Raw genomic sequence first — 15,411 nt, 5'->3', positions numbered from 1 at the left:
ACACACACTGACTGGCGACCTGTCCAGGGTGAACCCCGCCTCTCGCCCGGAACGCAGCTGGAGATAGACACCAGCAACCCTCCCGACCGCATTAGGGACGAAGGGTGTATAGAAAATGGATGGATGGATATATACATATATGACGGTTTCTAGTGAATGCTTTATTCTCAGCACTAAAAGGTTAATAACATAGTTTTACAAAAATTGTTTGATTGCACTTCAGCCGCTGGTGGCTTGTTGTTTTATGGGAACCAGAGCAGACATTTTTAGGTAAAAATAACAGGAAATATATTTCAATACTCAGTTTTATTTTTTCTGCTTATCACAACTTGGAAAATATTTAAAAATGATATATTTGACTAAGTATATTATTTACCAGTTTTCCCAGACAATTAAGTTCTGCAACTAACATGTAGTCTTTTAGAATTATTAGAGTACTGGGTGGAAAACAAAAAAACAATCCAAGTTTTATCAAAAATTAAATGCAAGTTTTATCACATAATTAACTTCAGATTTTGTAAGTAAAAATTAAGCACACGGAAGCAGACAAAACTCATAAATTTCCCATGGTTTTATTTTCCAGTTTGGTCTTTCATTACAATAAAAAAATGTTGTGATGCAACATCATAAAACTGCCAGAAATAGTATTAAATTGATCTTAAACAAGCTGATATATAAACCCCAAAACATGATTATTTTCTCGCAATGATATTTTTGTTAAAAACCACTCCTGATAAAACGGAATCCATTATTCTCTTTTATCAAGTAAAGTGTCAGACTCAAAACACCTCATCACACAACACATAGTCATGATTAATGGTTATGAATATTCCTCAAAATGCAAGAGCTTATTGATTTGATGTGAGAACATGTGAAAAATAGAGAATGTTTGTTTATTTGTAAAAGTAACAGAAAATTATCAACTGTATTTGAAACTAGAGAAAAATTATTAAATGTATTGTACATTTATCACCTACCAAAGATTTTCATAAAAACTTTCTGAATGTGAGGTCAGGCAACTTGCTTAGATTGGCTTAATTACAATAAACTATCTCACAACGTTTTATTTGTTGTTCATTTGGGTATAATTTAAGAGCTGGGACATTATCTAGAATTTTGTGTTGACATTTGCTTAACTGCTTAAGCTAATTTATATGTAGAGAGGTGTGAGCAGAGCAGAGAGAGATGGGGAGCATCTCTCTCTGCTCCCCATCTCATATTCAGTGGTGACTACAACTCAAACCTGCAGAAATAATTACTATTGTTTGCAAAGCATATACAATTAGTAATGTATGCTGCTTCAATTACAGTATTCCTTTTACACAAAGAAAGTCATTCGTGCAGGCTCAAATATATTCATACACACTTAAAAATACTTGATTAAATGTCCCTAAGGAAGTTGCACCTCAACCATATGATGTTAGTAGCCATCAACAAGCTTCTGGTATAAATCTCTGAATATTTGACATATTTTCATATGAGAAAAGGTAGAGTTAATTTAAATTGGTTAGTTTACTGGCACAAGCCTGAATTGTAAGAGTAATTCCATCATTTTCTATAGCTATTAAGCTATTTCAAAAGGTTAATAATAGTCCTTCTTTATCTTCACCCAAACCACTTTTCCTTTGTGTTTGGGGTATTTCTTCTTGTCTGGAACATCCAGCTCTGACTCCTTGTTGATTTGAAGTCAAGATATAAAAGAGGAGTACGCAAAACCAGTCCTCGAGAGCTACCATGGTGAAACTTTTAGATGTATCCCCTGTCCTACACACCTGAATCAAATGAATAACTGGTCACTAGCTCTCTGCAAAGCTCACTGGCTTATCTAAAAGGTGCAAACACGTAACAAGCGGTGAAACACTTTGCAAACACATAAACAGTGCAAACGCCAAAACATAAGAAAAAAAATGCAACAGAAAACATTTTACAAAAGAAAAGTGCTGCAACGGTAGAATTTTTTCTACTGCACCAAACAGCAAAAACAACAGCAAGTATAAAAATGTTGCAAACTCCACAAAGCAGAAGTGCAACAGACCAGTAGGGGGAGTTGACCACCAAAATAGTATGGGACTCAATTGTCAGTAAAGACAAAATGTTACAATTTAACATTATGCCCAAAACAAGAAAAGGTGCATTATGCTTTGCCTTTTTCAAAATTATACAACAGCAGCATATATGTACTCCAGACTCCAGTCTACTCCAGACTCCACCTGGACCACTTCTATTTTGTGGAGCAAGTTTGAAGTGTTTTATACATGCTGTGGTTCTTGCGGTTTGTGGCACTTTCTCTTTTGCTCCTATTTTCAGTGGTTGCAGCATTTCTCTGTTGATTCTTTTTTTGGGGGAGTCTGTTTGTATGTTTTAGAGTTTGCATCATTCATGTGTTTGCAAGGTGTTTCAATGTTTGATGCAGCTGTGTTGGAGAAGGGATGCATCTAAAAGTTGCAAGATAGCAGCTCTTGAAGACTGGACTAGTTGAGCACCCCGAGTCCATATGGAGTTTCTATTTTTCTATTTTTTTTCCTAATTTTCTATTCTTGTTATTACTGTGTAGTTACACACTAATAATGCATTTAAATACAAAATGTATTAACACAGACCACTAGCAAACCCAGACTCTATACTGACTCCTTCAAGGATAACAGTTTGAGTCAGAGGGCTGGACCCAGCTCGACGAACATGACATGCAGACATGTTTCAAGTGAGGAAAGCAAGCGAACAATAAGCTCTTGCGATGACTTTGACCATCTTAATGATTTCTAAACTTAACCAGGTCTGTGTCAACAAACTAACCAGTTTAAATTAAACTCCACTATTTCTGCAAAAATGAAGATTCAAATATCCAGACAGCTTTGCCAGAAGTTTGTGGATGGTTACAAAAACTCTGTGGTTTAGGGATATCTTTCTAAGAGACATTTGACCAAATACTGGAAGGGGTGAATGTATATATTTGAGTTTGTATGAAAGTGACTGTTTGAATAAAAGAGAATTTAGCAATAAATAAATAGCCATATTTCTAAAAAACAACACTGGAGTTGTGGTTATATTATCAAATCCACCACGGGAAAAACATGATTCAAATGAATCATAAATATCAGAATGAAAGAGATTCATGCAGATCCAAAGTGTATGTGAACTTTTGACTTTTGCTGAATATAATGGACCAAGGACATGTCCACATCAAAAGCACAAATGTGGTTAATTATTTGCACTTCACAATCAGAAAATGTTCTGAGAGTTTAAAGTTTGCATAATGTGGAACATTTTCTTTCACATTCTGTTTTTAATCACTAAACATTTATTTTGCATGAATGTGATTTTGTCATAAAAGCAAATACTTTAAAAAAATTCAAGTTCAGAATTTCCAGGATCTTGTGTTTCAAATGTACTTAAATCGAATCAATAAGCTCAAGCATTTAGAAATATATTTCATCTTTAAAAGAGTTTCAATGCATTAGTTAAAAAAAACTTGAGTCCAACATAAATGGTCACTAAATGAATAATTCATCCTTGTCAGGGCTCCAAATGTGTCTGTGAAGTAATCAGATTACTGTCTTGCTGTCAAGCTGCTTGGTTTTAAGCTCTGCAAGCAACCATTTGTGCTGCTCTAAATCCGTTTTTATTTTACTTGCTTCCGGTCGTTCTTCTGGTTTACCACACAGCATCGATTTTATCATTTGGCTCTGAAAAAAAAAGCACATCAAGAACATGCAGGTATTAGGATTTAATAGCTTATTTAAAGTCTGTTGTAAAACTTTTATTGTCCTGGTTTATTTTAAACATTATGATCCTTGAATAAGTTTCTAAAGTGATTATTTGTGTTAGAATAATTATGTTTTGTTATCATTCTTACATAAGTAGTTACCAGTTTGCTTTTGATTTAAAGGTTTAGTATTCACACCCCAGAGAGGAAGAATTTGTTAAACCATGTGAAAGACGAAACTTGCTTTTTCCCTAAACCTTGAAGCTGCAGCTGCTTCTTATCTTGGGATACTCCTTAAACTGCTGGTGTGTAGAATTTAGTTCGTCCTTGTTTCAGAATAGCCCCCTTCTTTTATTTATCACTCTCCCACATTTCACTCCCGACTCCTTTCTTTTCTCCTGCTTAATAAAAAGACAGGCTCTGCTGCAGGGAGTCAGAATGCATGGTAAACATATTGGAGAAGTGGTTTGCTGTGTCTTCTTCTGCAGAAGCTTGGTTGAAAACCCATAAACGTTGCCTGTGGTTCTCTTTTTACGGTATGTAGGTTTGAGAAATACCTATCAACTTATTTAGTCCTCAATACATTAGTCCCAGATTCAATTCCTGACCACTGGTCACTTGCTGTATAACTTCCCCCTCTTTGCCGTTTTCTCTGTCAGGCTACTAATGAATAAAAGTCACTAGTGTCTCAAAATCTAAATTAATATCAATATTTGGGAGTGTTTTTTTATATTGGTCACTTAATGTATGTTTTTAATATTGCAGATAATTTTGTTGTATACTATGTGCCAATAGAATAAAAAATAAATAAATTTTTTCTTTGTAATCTACCAAATGTCAGCAAAGTGAAAATTAAGACGGCCCATAGATTGAGAGAGTAGTCGAGTACCTCATGAGAGAAATGATGCAGAAATAGTTGAGGAAACTTCTGGTTTCTGACATCAGCCCACATCTGGAAATCAAGTAATAATAAATGAAAATAAAACTGCTTAGTCAGGCTGAAATAAACAAGAAGCAAAACACTTTATAAATAACAGCAAACTCTCAATAAAACAATGCTTCTGCTGCCTCCATAGTTAACAGTGATTACAACCTTCTTTGAGTCGCAAACATCTAATATTTTCTTTGTACAGATTGCAGGAAATACACTGCTGTTTGTGTCTAACTCAAACAAAACTCTGCCAGAAACCTGGAAAAGAGTCATCATCATCTAACATAACAAAGAAATAACTGACGAGACACAAAAACAACCTAACCTTTTCTTTCTCGTGGATAGTGGGTATGTTCCAAAGGACTTCAAAAAATATAAGACCCAAAGCAAATATGTCGACCTTCCGGTCATAAAGCCTCCGTTCCTTCTGTTATAAAATGACACAGAATCAGGAAAAGCCACACAAACCCATTGACAGTTCATGAAATATTTAAGAGACATTCCTACAGCTGCTCTCACCTGCTCAGGCGCCATGTAAGATGGAGTTCCTTTGTAGCCTCTTCTCTCCTTCTGGTTCTCTGCATCATCTTCAATCTCAGATGTGACGAGACCAAAGTCTCCGATCTTCACCGTGCCGTTCCGATTGAACATGATGTTAGCGGGCTAACACGCAGATTCGTGATGCACAGAAAGACATAGTTCAGAATTTTGCTGAATGCACTTATGTAAATTTGATTCCTTGGTTTTCTTTTTTTTTTTACTTGTAAAAATCTCATACATTTTTCTCCACCTTTTTAAATGAGGTTTTTGTGTGTAGAATTTTGAGAGAAACGATTGATTTAATACAATTTAGAATAAGGCTGTAAAATATAAAAATTATGAATAAGGAAGTGCTGTGAATACTTTTCAGATAAACTGTGCTTTTTAGATCAGATAAATTAACTTCATTTTGATCATTTACAACACTTCAAAAACAAAATGAAACCATTAATTTACCAAAACTGGAATAGGCTGCCTACCCTACACAGCCTACTTCTGCCTGCTATTTAGAATTTTATTTGAAAAATAAAACTGCAAGAAGATTTTGTTGGTAATAATCGATTGTTGAACTGCAGTTGTCAATAAAGTCAAACCCGTTGTCTAGATCACAAAATCCCAAGAGAATCAACTTAAGTTTTTGCCATTTTGCAAAGCTCTGTATCACTGTTTACTTTTTTTAGTTTCAGGTGAAACCGACCAGCTGTCTCACCTTCAAGTCTCTGTGGATGAGCATCTCGGAGTGAATGTGCTCGACTCCGCTGACCATTTGCACCATAATATCCACACTCTCTTCTCTTCTCCTGGAGTCTCTGAGGGATTTTTTAGGGTTCTGGATGTTTTTCTCATCTATCCAAAACCGCAGTGTTTTAATCTCACACAACTCCATCTGAATGTAGAGATACTTCGTAGACAGGTCAATGGAAGATCTGGAGAGTAAACAACATAAAGATGAAATAAACACCAGGTTTGATGAGTGAGACCTCCAGAGAGCAGAGGACTCACTGTGAAGAGCTGCTGCTGTCAGTGGAAGGGTCCCAGTGGTAGGCCGTGTCCTCCAGCCAGCAGGAGTGGTACCGAACGATGTTACAGTGATTCAGCTCCGACAAAACCTTCACCTCCTCCAGAGTTTTTCTAATCCAAATAAGTACAACAAACAGGCTACATTCAGAAAACATTACACCTTAATTTGTGTTTTTAAAGCATATGTCTTGGGTATTACCCCCCCCAAAAACCCACTGTTGTTAAGGAAAAAAATTATTGACTCACTCTTTGTAGCGCACAATCTTTACAGCGTAATATTTTCCCTCCAGTTTACGTTTCGCCTTAAACACACGACCAAAAGCTCCTTTATCAAGTTGTTCTATGGATTCATAGTCTGTTGCAAATCTGCTGAAACTTAAAAGCATTAAAAGTTATTATTGTGTTTGAGCTATATAACAGCATATCTTATTTACTCTTACATCTTCTAAGAAAAATAATCTCTCTCTTTGTTTCTTGTACCAATTAAATTTCCATACCTTGAAACTGTCTGAGTTGGCGATTTTACACTCTGAAGATTTCCTCTCTGATTGGGTTTGAAATTTACCATATCCTTAATAAAAGCCACAATGAGGATGTCAGTATTTTGAGAAAGAACCACAGATATGAATTGTCATGGTCACTATCTTTGTTCTCTACCTCTTTACTGCTCTCATTGACATTTGGAAAAATTGCAGCAATTCTGGCAAGAAAAAAAAAAAGAACCATTGACATTTGGTGAAAGAAAGTACAGCTTTACAGTAGGGATGATGGCTTACTTTATTTTAGGCTTCACAACTGGACTTATCACCTTTGGAAAAAGCAGAGAAACAATCATTTTACTAAATATGCAAACTTTCAAAATCCATCTCGATGTTTTACACGCTGGCCAAAATGGTTCAACAAAACACAAAAGTGGCAACTAAACAGTACAAGTCACAATGGCTTAATGTTACTTATAATGGAAGTACCATTAGGGTCAAGGGTGAACAATAAATAAATAGATAAATGGATGGATGGATGGATGGATGGATGGATGGATGTAAGTAAAAAAATAATAGATCGTATATTAACTTACAATGGAAGTTGTGGCCAGTTGGTAGTCATGCTAAAGTGGAAGTTTTGCAAATGTCTAATATTAAGCCAAAAACATAAGCATATGAGAAACCAAAGCATTTGGGACCTCATCATTAGACTAACAACACCAGTGCAAAGCCCCTAAATCTGACAACCAAAAGGGTATCAGATTTTTGTGCTGCAGCTGTTGTTACTGTGCTTCGTCTTATGGTGTGACTTCAGTACTTTTGTTGAACCATCTGGGCAACTGCAGGTTTTAAAAGCTCAAAATGCAAAGCAAAAATATGAGTTGGATAAAAACTTTAATATGTTCTGCAATATGTTCTACAAAGGAAAAACAGGAGCAAGAGAAATAAATAACACACCTGATGTTTGGGTGGGTTTGATGAATCCTTAAAAACAATTGATTCGCTTGTGGCTGATTCCACCAGGCCTGATTTTGTGTGACCAGAGTCCCTAAGGATTGGAAGAGATGCACAATTAGTGCCATGTTCAACTGCAAGTGTAACCATCTGCTGTACGGCTCAGTCGGAATAGCATAACACAAGTATTATTCCAACATCTGAAGTAATAAAAAGAAATCCTAAAAAGACAGCAGTTTGTGTTTGTTGGTAAAAATACGGAAGAATGTAGAAAAGGCCTTTTTGAAGTATAAATTTCGCTTTGAAGTTTTCTTGAAAGTAATATTAAAATCTTGTCCCGTCTTGTTCTCTCAATTTTGTGTCTCATCTTAATACAATCCCGTAACAATGCAATCAGTCCTGTGGTGAGTTTTAAACCCAAACTGAATCTCCTCTTACACTAAATTCATCAGGATTAAATTTAATAAAATGCACATTTTCTTCTAGTATCTTTGACAAAAGCTGGTAGCTGCCTTACAGTGTGCTTGTTGGAGGTGACTGCTTGGCTTGTGTGCAATCATCAAACCCAGCTACCTGAAAACACACAGAATCAAAATGTTATTTTTTCATATAATATGAGCAGACCAATAAAACAAAGATTAAAAAAAAAAACAAAACAGAAATGTTGGCCAACTAAAATGTATTCCCATGAAATGTGTAATAAATGCTTGTTTTGGACTCCTTTTGCATTAATTACTGTCAGTGAAGCATGGATGAGATCAGCTCGTGGATCTGCTGAGGTATTAAGCAATCCCAGATTGCTTTATAAGCGGGCTTCAATTAATCTGTAATGTTGGTTATGTTATCTCTTCTATTCTTTTTGATGGTAGCACATAGATTCTCTATCGAGTTTAGATCAGATAAGTTTGCCAGCCCCTAATCTCCCAAATGGACATTCCTTCACAATCCTCTCAAAGTTATGGCTGTCTATATTCCTTGTGCACATTTGTCTACAAATTGTTTTCCTTCCACTAAACGTTCTGTGAATATCCTTGCATGCAGCATTCTGTGCTTATTTAGAAATGACCTTTTTAAAACTATAGTGATTAAAATTAACTGAAATAAATAACTTAAATATATTACTCTGTATGTAATATAACTGTGTAAAAAATGAAGGAACTTTTCAGTGATATTTTAATTCATTTAGAAGCACCAGAACTAGATCACACGTTAAAAAAACTTAAGTACCGGTACCTTGCTGTCCCAGTCTGACCGCTCCTTCAGCGCAGACAAGGCCAATCGAGCTGCATTCTGTTTGGCATCCTTGACGCTCTTGCCCTCACCAACGGAGTACGGCACGTTGTTAATCAATAACTTGTAGAAAAATCTGTAATGCCCAAAAGGAAGAGACTAATAAGCAAAGAGTTTATTAGTCCGTTGCTATGTATTCAGCTTAAAGAAGTTCACTTAAGCTTACATTGGGTTATGAGAGGGGCCACTTCTTTTCTCTTCTACAAACGTACAGGTGCTCCTTGTTTTCTGACAGTGATAATTGACCAGTCCAATGAAGTTTGTTTCTGTGAGCATGCTGTCTTCAGACTGTAGGCTCAACCGCTTGGCACGATTACTGAAAGACAAAATATTATAACTAATAAAATATTTTACAGTCCCTCCAGGAAGTTGAAATATTAACTAATAGAAAGGCTATTAACTAATCATTTGTATATTTTGAGTTGCAATTTTCCCCAATCATCTCAACTTACCTGCAAATATGACTAATCACCTTTATCTTTTGTGTATTTCCTTCTTTTCTGACCAATCACAGCAACCCGGCTGAATTTTGACCAATCCCCTTAACCATCTTGAAATTGAACTTCCCCACGACATAAATTTATTTATATCAAGGGTGCTATTTCAGAAAAGTACTTGACAATATTATTTGAATTTCTCTTATTAACCATGTTAAAATCTTATCTTTTTTGTGAAGATAAGATTTGTAAGATCATGGCATGGTGTAAATAAAGCTTTAAAAAATGTGCAACTTTTTCAAAAAGGTGTTGCATAATCAGTAATTTTAGGCCACAACAAAATAAACAAAAAAAAATTGTGTCATCCCGGAGGGACTGCTTTTAGAACCAACACAGGGAAAAGCATGAGGCTCACCTGGTATCTGAGACAACTTCCTCATAAGGCAGACTTGATGTGCCGCTGTCCCGATCATCTCCAGTCTGCAAAACAAACAAAAATATACAATCAGAAACAAACATTTAAATTGAATTCAGGAATAAGATATGTTAGAATAAGATTATATTAATAAACTTATGGAACTCACTACTTACATCTAAGGTTTCATTGCCTAATATCTCATGATGCACCAGGCGGGCAGCTTCCTCCCTGGCTTCCTTCTTGGTTTTCCCATAAGCAGCTGGAAACTCCTTGTCTCCCACCACAAACCTACAATACCTGATGCCGTCATGAGAAGAATACTTTTATATAACTTGTACTACTGAGTTCACAACTGTAAAGGTAACTGGATGATGTACGGAGACTTACTGAGATAAATTATTGGGTCCAGGTGTGATTTTCTCCACAGCCCTTATCATGAGCCTATTACTTTGTCCATATTCATTCAACCAACACATGTAATTAGTTTTCACCTGAATCTGAGGAGAAGAAACTTCTGCAACACTTCCTGTCTGTCAGGATTTAAAAAAAAACACACGTTAGTATTTCACATCAATGCAAAAAGTGAAATGTGCATTAATTCAATAATTCTTACAGAAACTGAAGTTTCATCTAACAAGCTTATCAAGGCATTTTTAGCAGCACTCTGTTTGGCTTCTTTCTTGTTCTTCCCCACACCTTCAGGGTATGGCTTTCCATTCACAACAGCTTTCAAAGTAAACCTGCAAAAGATTCAGAAGAATTGGATTAGTTGCGTTAAGAATGTGACTGAATGGTTTGACAAGAAGAACTATAGCTAATTTCTTCACATTTTGGGAGATTTAATGTGACAGAACAAACAGTGCAGGGTGAGTCTGGATTCATTACCTATTCTTAGAGGCACAGCTCTAGCAGATTTGCGGAATAAAAAACCCCCAAACAATATATATATAAATCTTAGTTAAATTTTCACCAAATGGATAAAATGTTTACTGCTGGTGTTATCTACCCAGAGTTTAGTGCCCAATGTTTTATATCTGTTCTCCGTGTGATTGTCTGGTTACTCTCCGAGTACTCCGACTTCCACCCAAAGTACAGAAACATGACTGCTAGACTAATAGGGCTTTCTAAATTGCTCTTAGGTGTGTGTGTGTGCATGGTTGTTTGTAATGTGTGTCTTTGTGTAGCTAAGTTGTACAGAAATTGACTGTATATGGAGAGATCAACAAATTAGCAAATGCTAATTTCTGTGATTTGTGATTTTCTTTCAATAATATCTTTCCTCTTGCACACTCTTCAATGAATACTGATAGTTGTCCTTCAGACACATTCTCCCACTTGAGCTGTGGATCTCGGCAGCTCCTCCAGAGTTTCTATAGGGTCTCTTAGATGCTACTCTGATTGAAAACTATGTCTTTGTATGGTTGCATCTGTTCCAACCTCTAACTATTCTCAGAATAGAGCTACTGAATCAATTAAAACTTGGGAATATTGTTCTATAATTTTAACCCACACATTTCTCCTTGATTTGACTGCTGTGTTCCTTGGTCTTCGTGGTGTTGTCTCTTCACTGACGTTACTGTACAGTATGCATATGTTTTCATAGAGATGAGTGGTTTACTAAAATGATACAATACACCTTGAGTCGCAGGTAGAAGAAAACTTCCAGAATGATGCAAAAATAAAAAAAATCCCACCAACTCACGTTCTAATGTGGTCAGGTCCAACATATCCAACTTCCTCATACTTCAGCTCCAGCCGCTCTTTTTGTGCGTATTCGTTCAGCCTCGCCACGTAGTTTGCAGAATCCATTTTGAATACGATTAGCTTCTGAAGTGCAATAAAATATGAGAAAACAGCCCTAGCCCGGTAACTCTTCTGGTTTCATGTTAGCTCTCCTTCCACGGCAGAGACTAAGTTTCGATTTCATCAGAAACGTCACCCATGGTGCCTTCAAGTCCAGTCTGAAATATCAACTCCTGTGGAGTTTAATGCATTCACTATTTTTAATTAAAAATCTAACTTTTAAAGCCAGCTTTACATTTCTAATAATTGAAATATTTAAAAAGCGACCTAAGAATTTTCAAAAGAATGAAAATAGATTAATATATTAAACATTTTGGCCACGTGGAAGATATTTATTGGGCTCTTTATTTGTATTACCTTTGTAAAAATATGTTTGTAGCTTTTGTAAATTATGAATGCGGACGCCACACAGCTCAAAGGAAGTAAATAAATATAAATCCAGTAGGGATTCACAACGGTTCCAGTTGATGGGACATGTAGTTCAAAACGCCAAAGGAATACTTAGTGTAATAAAAATGCACAAAAAACAGTCATGAAAGGAAGGTAATAATAATGATTTACAGACATGCCCAGTATAATGATATTTAGGGGGAAGAATTACTAAAAGCAGAGATAATTATGTATTTTAAAAAATTTAAACAATATGACCTCTTTCTAAGTAACTCAAATTCAACAACAATTTTTTAACATGACAAAAACGAAATTGCATCAACACAAGATTTCTAAAAAATACTTCTATTATAGCTGCTTTTGAAACACATAAAAGAAATTCCTCCATCATTTAAAAGAAACATTGTAAATGCAACTTTGTCACATTTTTGAAGAAAAAAAACAGACATAAAAACTGACAGTAGATTTCAACAATAAATGAATGTTTCACAAATTACCACTAATATTATCAAATGCAGTTGCTCTAAAGTCTGTTGATTCTGATTTTTCACTGTAACATTGTCTTTATTACGTCAAAGATATTTTAAGAAACAAATATATGTTGCTGTTTTTTCAAGAAAGAAGCTACTAAATGTCTTTTAATCAGGATCATTCGTGATCTGCTGCTGTATCTCCTGGACAATTAGAAGCCAGGTCCTCCTCATCTGCAGAAAGTTAACATATGCATGAGCAAAAGACCATAAAACAGATAGAAATCTTATGATGGTTTCACCCTTACCATTATATGTGGTTCCACACCATAAGCAGTAAAAATGGACTCCTCGTAAATAGGATGTAATAATTTCCAGTTTATCAGAGGGCTGTAAGAGAGACAGAAACACCTGAAGGTAACATAATGGTAAATTTAACAGCAAACACATTAATGACATTGGCAGGGAGCATATATTTCATATGGTAAACACTGGGATTTTATCCTAAAATAAATACCAACATTTAGCTCTGGAATTTCTTCCTCTTCGTCCTCCTCTTCAACAGGATCTTCCTCATCATCAACATCACCTTTGGGCCAATACCAGGGTTCTCTGGGAGCAGTTATGCCCTGAGACGAAAACATACCTCATGTGTAAGAAGGAAACCTACGCAACAATGAAGAGTCACTTTAAGAGTAAGTCAAAATGATAATGAGATTTTTCTTGAAAACGTATTTCCCCTTTTTCTTTTTTTATGCATTCTCACATTATAATGTCTAAAATGAGGGCTGACCAAGGAAAGCATTCAGAGAAACAACCAAGAGGAGCTGCAGAGATCCACAGCTCAGGAGGAAGCAGCTGTCAAAAGTACCATCTGCAAATCTGACCTTTATCGCAAAATGGAAACTTACGTTTAAAAGGAGTTGTAAGAATTTTCATTAGAAGTTTGTCACAAATTATGCTGGAAAAGACTAAATTTCAACCTTTTGGCCTACATACAACAGGATATTCCAACTAGACTGTGATCACACCATTGTGGTGGTGGGACCTGGTGGAGGAAGCATTATGCTGTGAAAAATGCTGCTTTTCAACAAGGAAATAAATTTGTCTGAATTATTTATCTGATGGTTGGAGCTAAATAAAGGAAGAAAGCCTTTCAGAGGCTGCAAAACACTTGAAACTGGGGTGGAGATTTAACTTCCTGTATGACAACAACCCTCAAGATGCAGGCAGAGTTATAATTGCATGATTAGGTCAAAGCATAAGCATATCATTGGCTGTAGTGCGACAAAATGTTAGTGCAAGGAACTTTATACTCAAATTTCTTCTAACCTTCTGATTGTCAAGCTGCTCGCAAGACCGCTGACTCCTCCTCAGGTCTCCTTCAATCTTCCGCTCTTCTCTCTCTGTTCTGACTCTTGACCTGAAGTGCGTTGCAAACACATACAATAAAACAGCTCTACTATAAGTAGGGATTCTCCTCAGGGACATCTTAAATGCTCTTGCAAGCTTCACCTAAAATCCTCCAGAGACTTGGCCTCGTTCTGCTGTTTGGCTCGAACTTTCTGCCGATAATGGTGGAGTTCCTCCTCAGCTTTTCTTTTTTTCACCTCTTCAAGACCAATACCCCCTCTGTCTGATGGATCAGTAATAGAAACCTCAATAAATAACAAATTGTACTCATCAGCACAGTATGATATAAAAATGAACAGCTTACCTGCTTTAATACTTAGAGGAATCGGATCAACCCTTCCTGCTCCTGAAGACACATAAGACTTCATTACATTTGATTCAAGAGCCTAATCTTGATTAAAGACAAAATTATTAGGAAAGATTTTACTTACCCTCTTTTCCAAGGCCTTGGCCAGCCTTGTAACCCATCTTCTGAAGAAGTGCAAAGCCCTTGTTCTGAGTGCTGATGGAGCTCTGTAAAGCTGCTTCTCGGCTTTCCTTCTCCTGCTCCTTGTAGCTCTTCTGACGGTTCTGGATATTCTTCTCCTTTTGTTTTTCCTCCTTTCTGATGGCTTCCTTCACACTCCTCACCATGTTGACTCCTGGCTTCACATCCTGACTATAAACAGGAAAAAGAACAGAAACATTTTGCAGATAATTTCTCTATTAATATTTTAAATGAGCATGAGGGGTGCTTACTTTCACTAGGCTGGTAGCAAAAGAAGAGAATGTGAAATATTTTTGTACTTACAGGAGCTAGACATTTTTACCCAAGAGAGATGTTACTTCAAAAATAATATTACTCAAATAAAAGTAAACAGTATGGTACAAACTGCTAATAAGATATTTTTTTCTAAAAGTTACTTATGTAAATGTAAATAGTTACTTCCTCTGGGGTAATAACGCAGAGATCCTTCTTTTCCCTACACAGATCTTCTCCAAGTGAATTACTCAACTACGATGCTGATTTCAACATTATATTCAGCACCTAACAAACAGGCAGATTTTTCTACATTCAGCTAAAATTCCTGGGATGACAAATAAATATACTATTTTATACCTATATTCTTTCAGCTACAACCGTTTTGTTGAAACCTGTTAAGTGTACTTTTTTTAAATGACGGTAATTAATTAAATTAAATAAAGAAATACTTAATTAATTCTATATTTATCATTTGTATACAACTGAAAATTACTATCATTACAGAGTTTACAATATTTTGCTAGGTAGCTACGCTACATATCTTCGTTATTTCGATAGAAACATAAACTGCTTACATTTTACTGAGGAATGCATCCGACATATAATCTTCTTCCTCGTCCGACATTGCGAATTGCAGAAAAAAAAGTAGTACAATAAAAAATAAAGAGAGAATCAGCTTAAACAAATGCTCGCTGATTGCTCCACCTATGTTTGGTTCATTCGTAGAAAATTTCCGACCATCTACAAGGAACCCACGTGTCAATAGTTCCATCATTTAAAACACATAATTACAGAAAATGTATTAATACACGCCATAT

General features: G+C 35.8%; 2 protein-coding genes across 4 annotated transcripts; both read right to left on the bottom strand.

Annotated features, from left to right (window-relative positions):
• Positions 1 to 553: 553 nt before the first annotated feature.
• Positions 554 to 11,718, bottom strand: eif2ak2 (eukaryotic translation initiation factor 2-alpha kinase 2). Of its 3 annotated transcripts, none has more exons than XM_044135772.1 (19): positions 11,478 to 11,718; positions 10,389 to 10,515; positions 10,163 to 10,305; positions 9,949 to 10,072; positions 9,773 to 9,837; positions 9,087 to 9,236; positions 8,864 to 8,996; positions 8,148 to 8,203; positions 7,634 to 7,724; positions 6,971 to 7,002; positions 6,852 to 6,894; positions 6,692 to 6,765; positions 6,441 to 6,569; positions 6,177 to 6,305; positions 5,884 to 6,100; positions 5,154 to 5,297; positions 4,960 to 5,061; positions 4,593 to 4,655; positions 554 to 3,683 (listed from the first exon to the last, which is right to left on the bottom strand). In XM_044135772.1, exons 1-19 carry the CDS (start codon positions 11,582 to 11,584, stop codon positions 3,543 to 3,545), a joined length of 2,070 nt encoding a protein of 689 aa, XP_043991707.1. In that variant the 5' UTR covers positions 11,585 to 11,718; the 3' UTR covers positions 554 to 3,542. The 3 variants fall into 3 exon arrangements, with proteins under 3 accessions (XP_043991707.1, XP_043991708.1, XP_043991709.1); XM_044135773.1 differs by having other exon boundaries at positions 6,441 to 6,563; XM_044135774.1 differs by having other exon boundaries at positions 6,441 to 6,560.
• Positions 11,719 to 11,902: 184 nt separating this feature from the next.
• On the bottom strand, positions 11,903 to 15,411 carry gpatch11 (G patch domain containing 11). The gene is made up of 8 exons (XM_044135777.1): positions 15,169 to 15,411; positions 14,283 to 14,509; positions 14,156 to 14,197; positions 13,954 to 14,074; positions 13,771 to 13,861; positions 12,960 to 13,067; positions 12,747 to 12,828; positions 11,903 to 12,672 (listed from the first exon to the last, which is right to left on the bottom strand). Exons 1-8 carry the CDS (start codon positions 15,366 to 15,368, stop codon positions 12,617 to 12,619), a joined length of 927 nt encoding a protein of 308 aa, XP_043991712.1. The 5' UTR covers positions 15,369 to 15,411; the 3' UTR covers positions 11,903 to 12,616.

Source organism: Gambusia affinis, linkage group LG13 (genome assembly GCF_019740435.1).
Source record: "Gambusia affinis linkage group LG13, SWU_Gaff_1.0, whole genome shotgun sequence".
NCBI lineage: Eukaryota > Metazoa > Chordata > Actinopteri > Cyprinodontiformes > Poeciliidae > Gambusia > Gambusia affinis.
The sequence above is the reverse complement of the archived record's forward strand: the minus strand, read 5'-3'. Positions and strand labels throughout refer to the sequence as shown.

What these genes read in the sequence shown, in the direction of transcription:
- gpatch11 (XM_044135777.1), bottom strand. Translation starts at nt 15,368, where the DNA reads ATGATGGAACTATTGACACGTGGGTTCCTTGTAGATGGTCGGAAATTT. An exon ending in GATGCATTCCTCAGTAAAAT is followed by an intron (nt 14,510 to 15,168) that starts GTAAGCAGTTTA and finishes TCCTGTTTATAG; the next exon opens with TCAGGATGTGAAGCCAGGAG. An exon ending in AAGTCTCTGGAGGATTTTAG is followed by an intron (nt 13,862 to 13,953) that starts GTGAAGCTTGCA and finishes AACGCACTTCAG; the next exon opens with GTCAAGAGTCAGAACAGAGA.
- eif2ak2 (XM_044135772.1), bottom strand. Translation starts at nt 11,584, where the DNA reads ATGGATTCTGCAAACTACGTGGCGAGGCTGAACGAATACGCACAAAAA. An exon ending in GGACCCAATAATTTATCTCA is followed by an intron (nt 10,073 to 10,162) that starts GTAAGTCTCCGT and finishes TGACGGCATCAG; the next exon opens with GTATTGTAGGTTTGTGGTGG. An exon ending in CCAACTCAGACAGTTTCAAG is followed by an intron (nt 6,570 to 6,691) that starts GTATGGAAATTT and finishes AATGCTTTTAAG; the next exon opens with TTTCAGCAGATTTGCAACAG.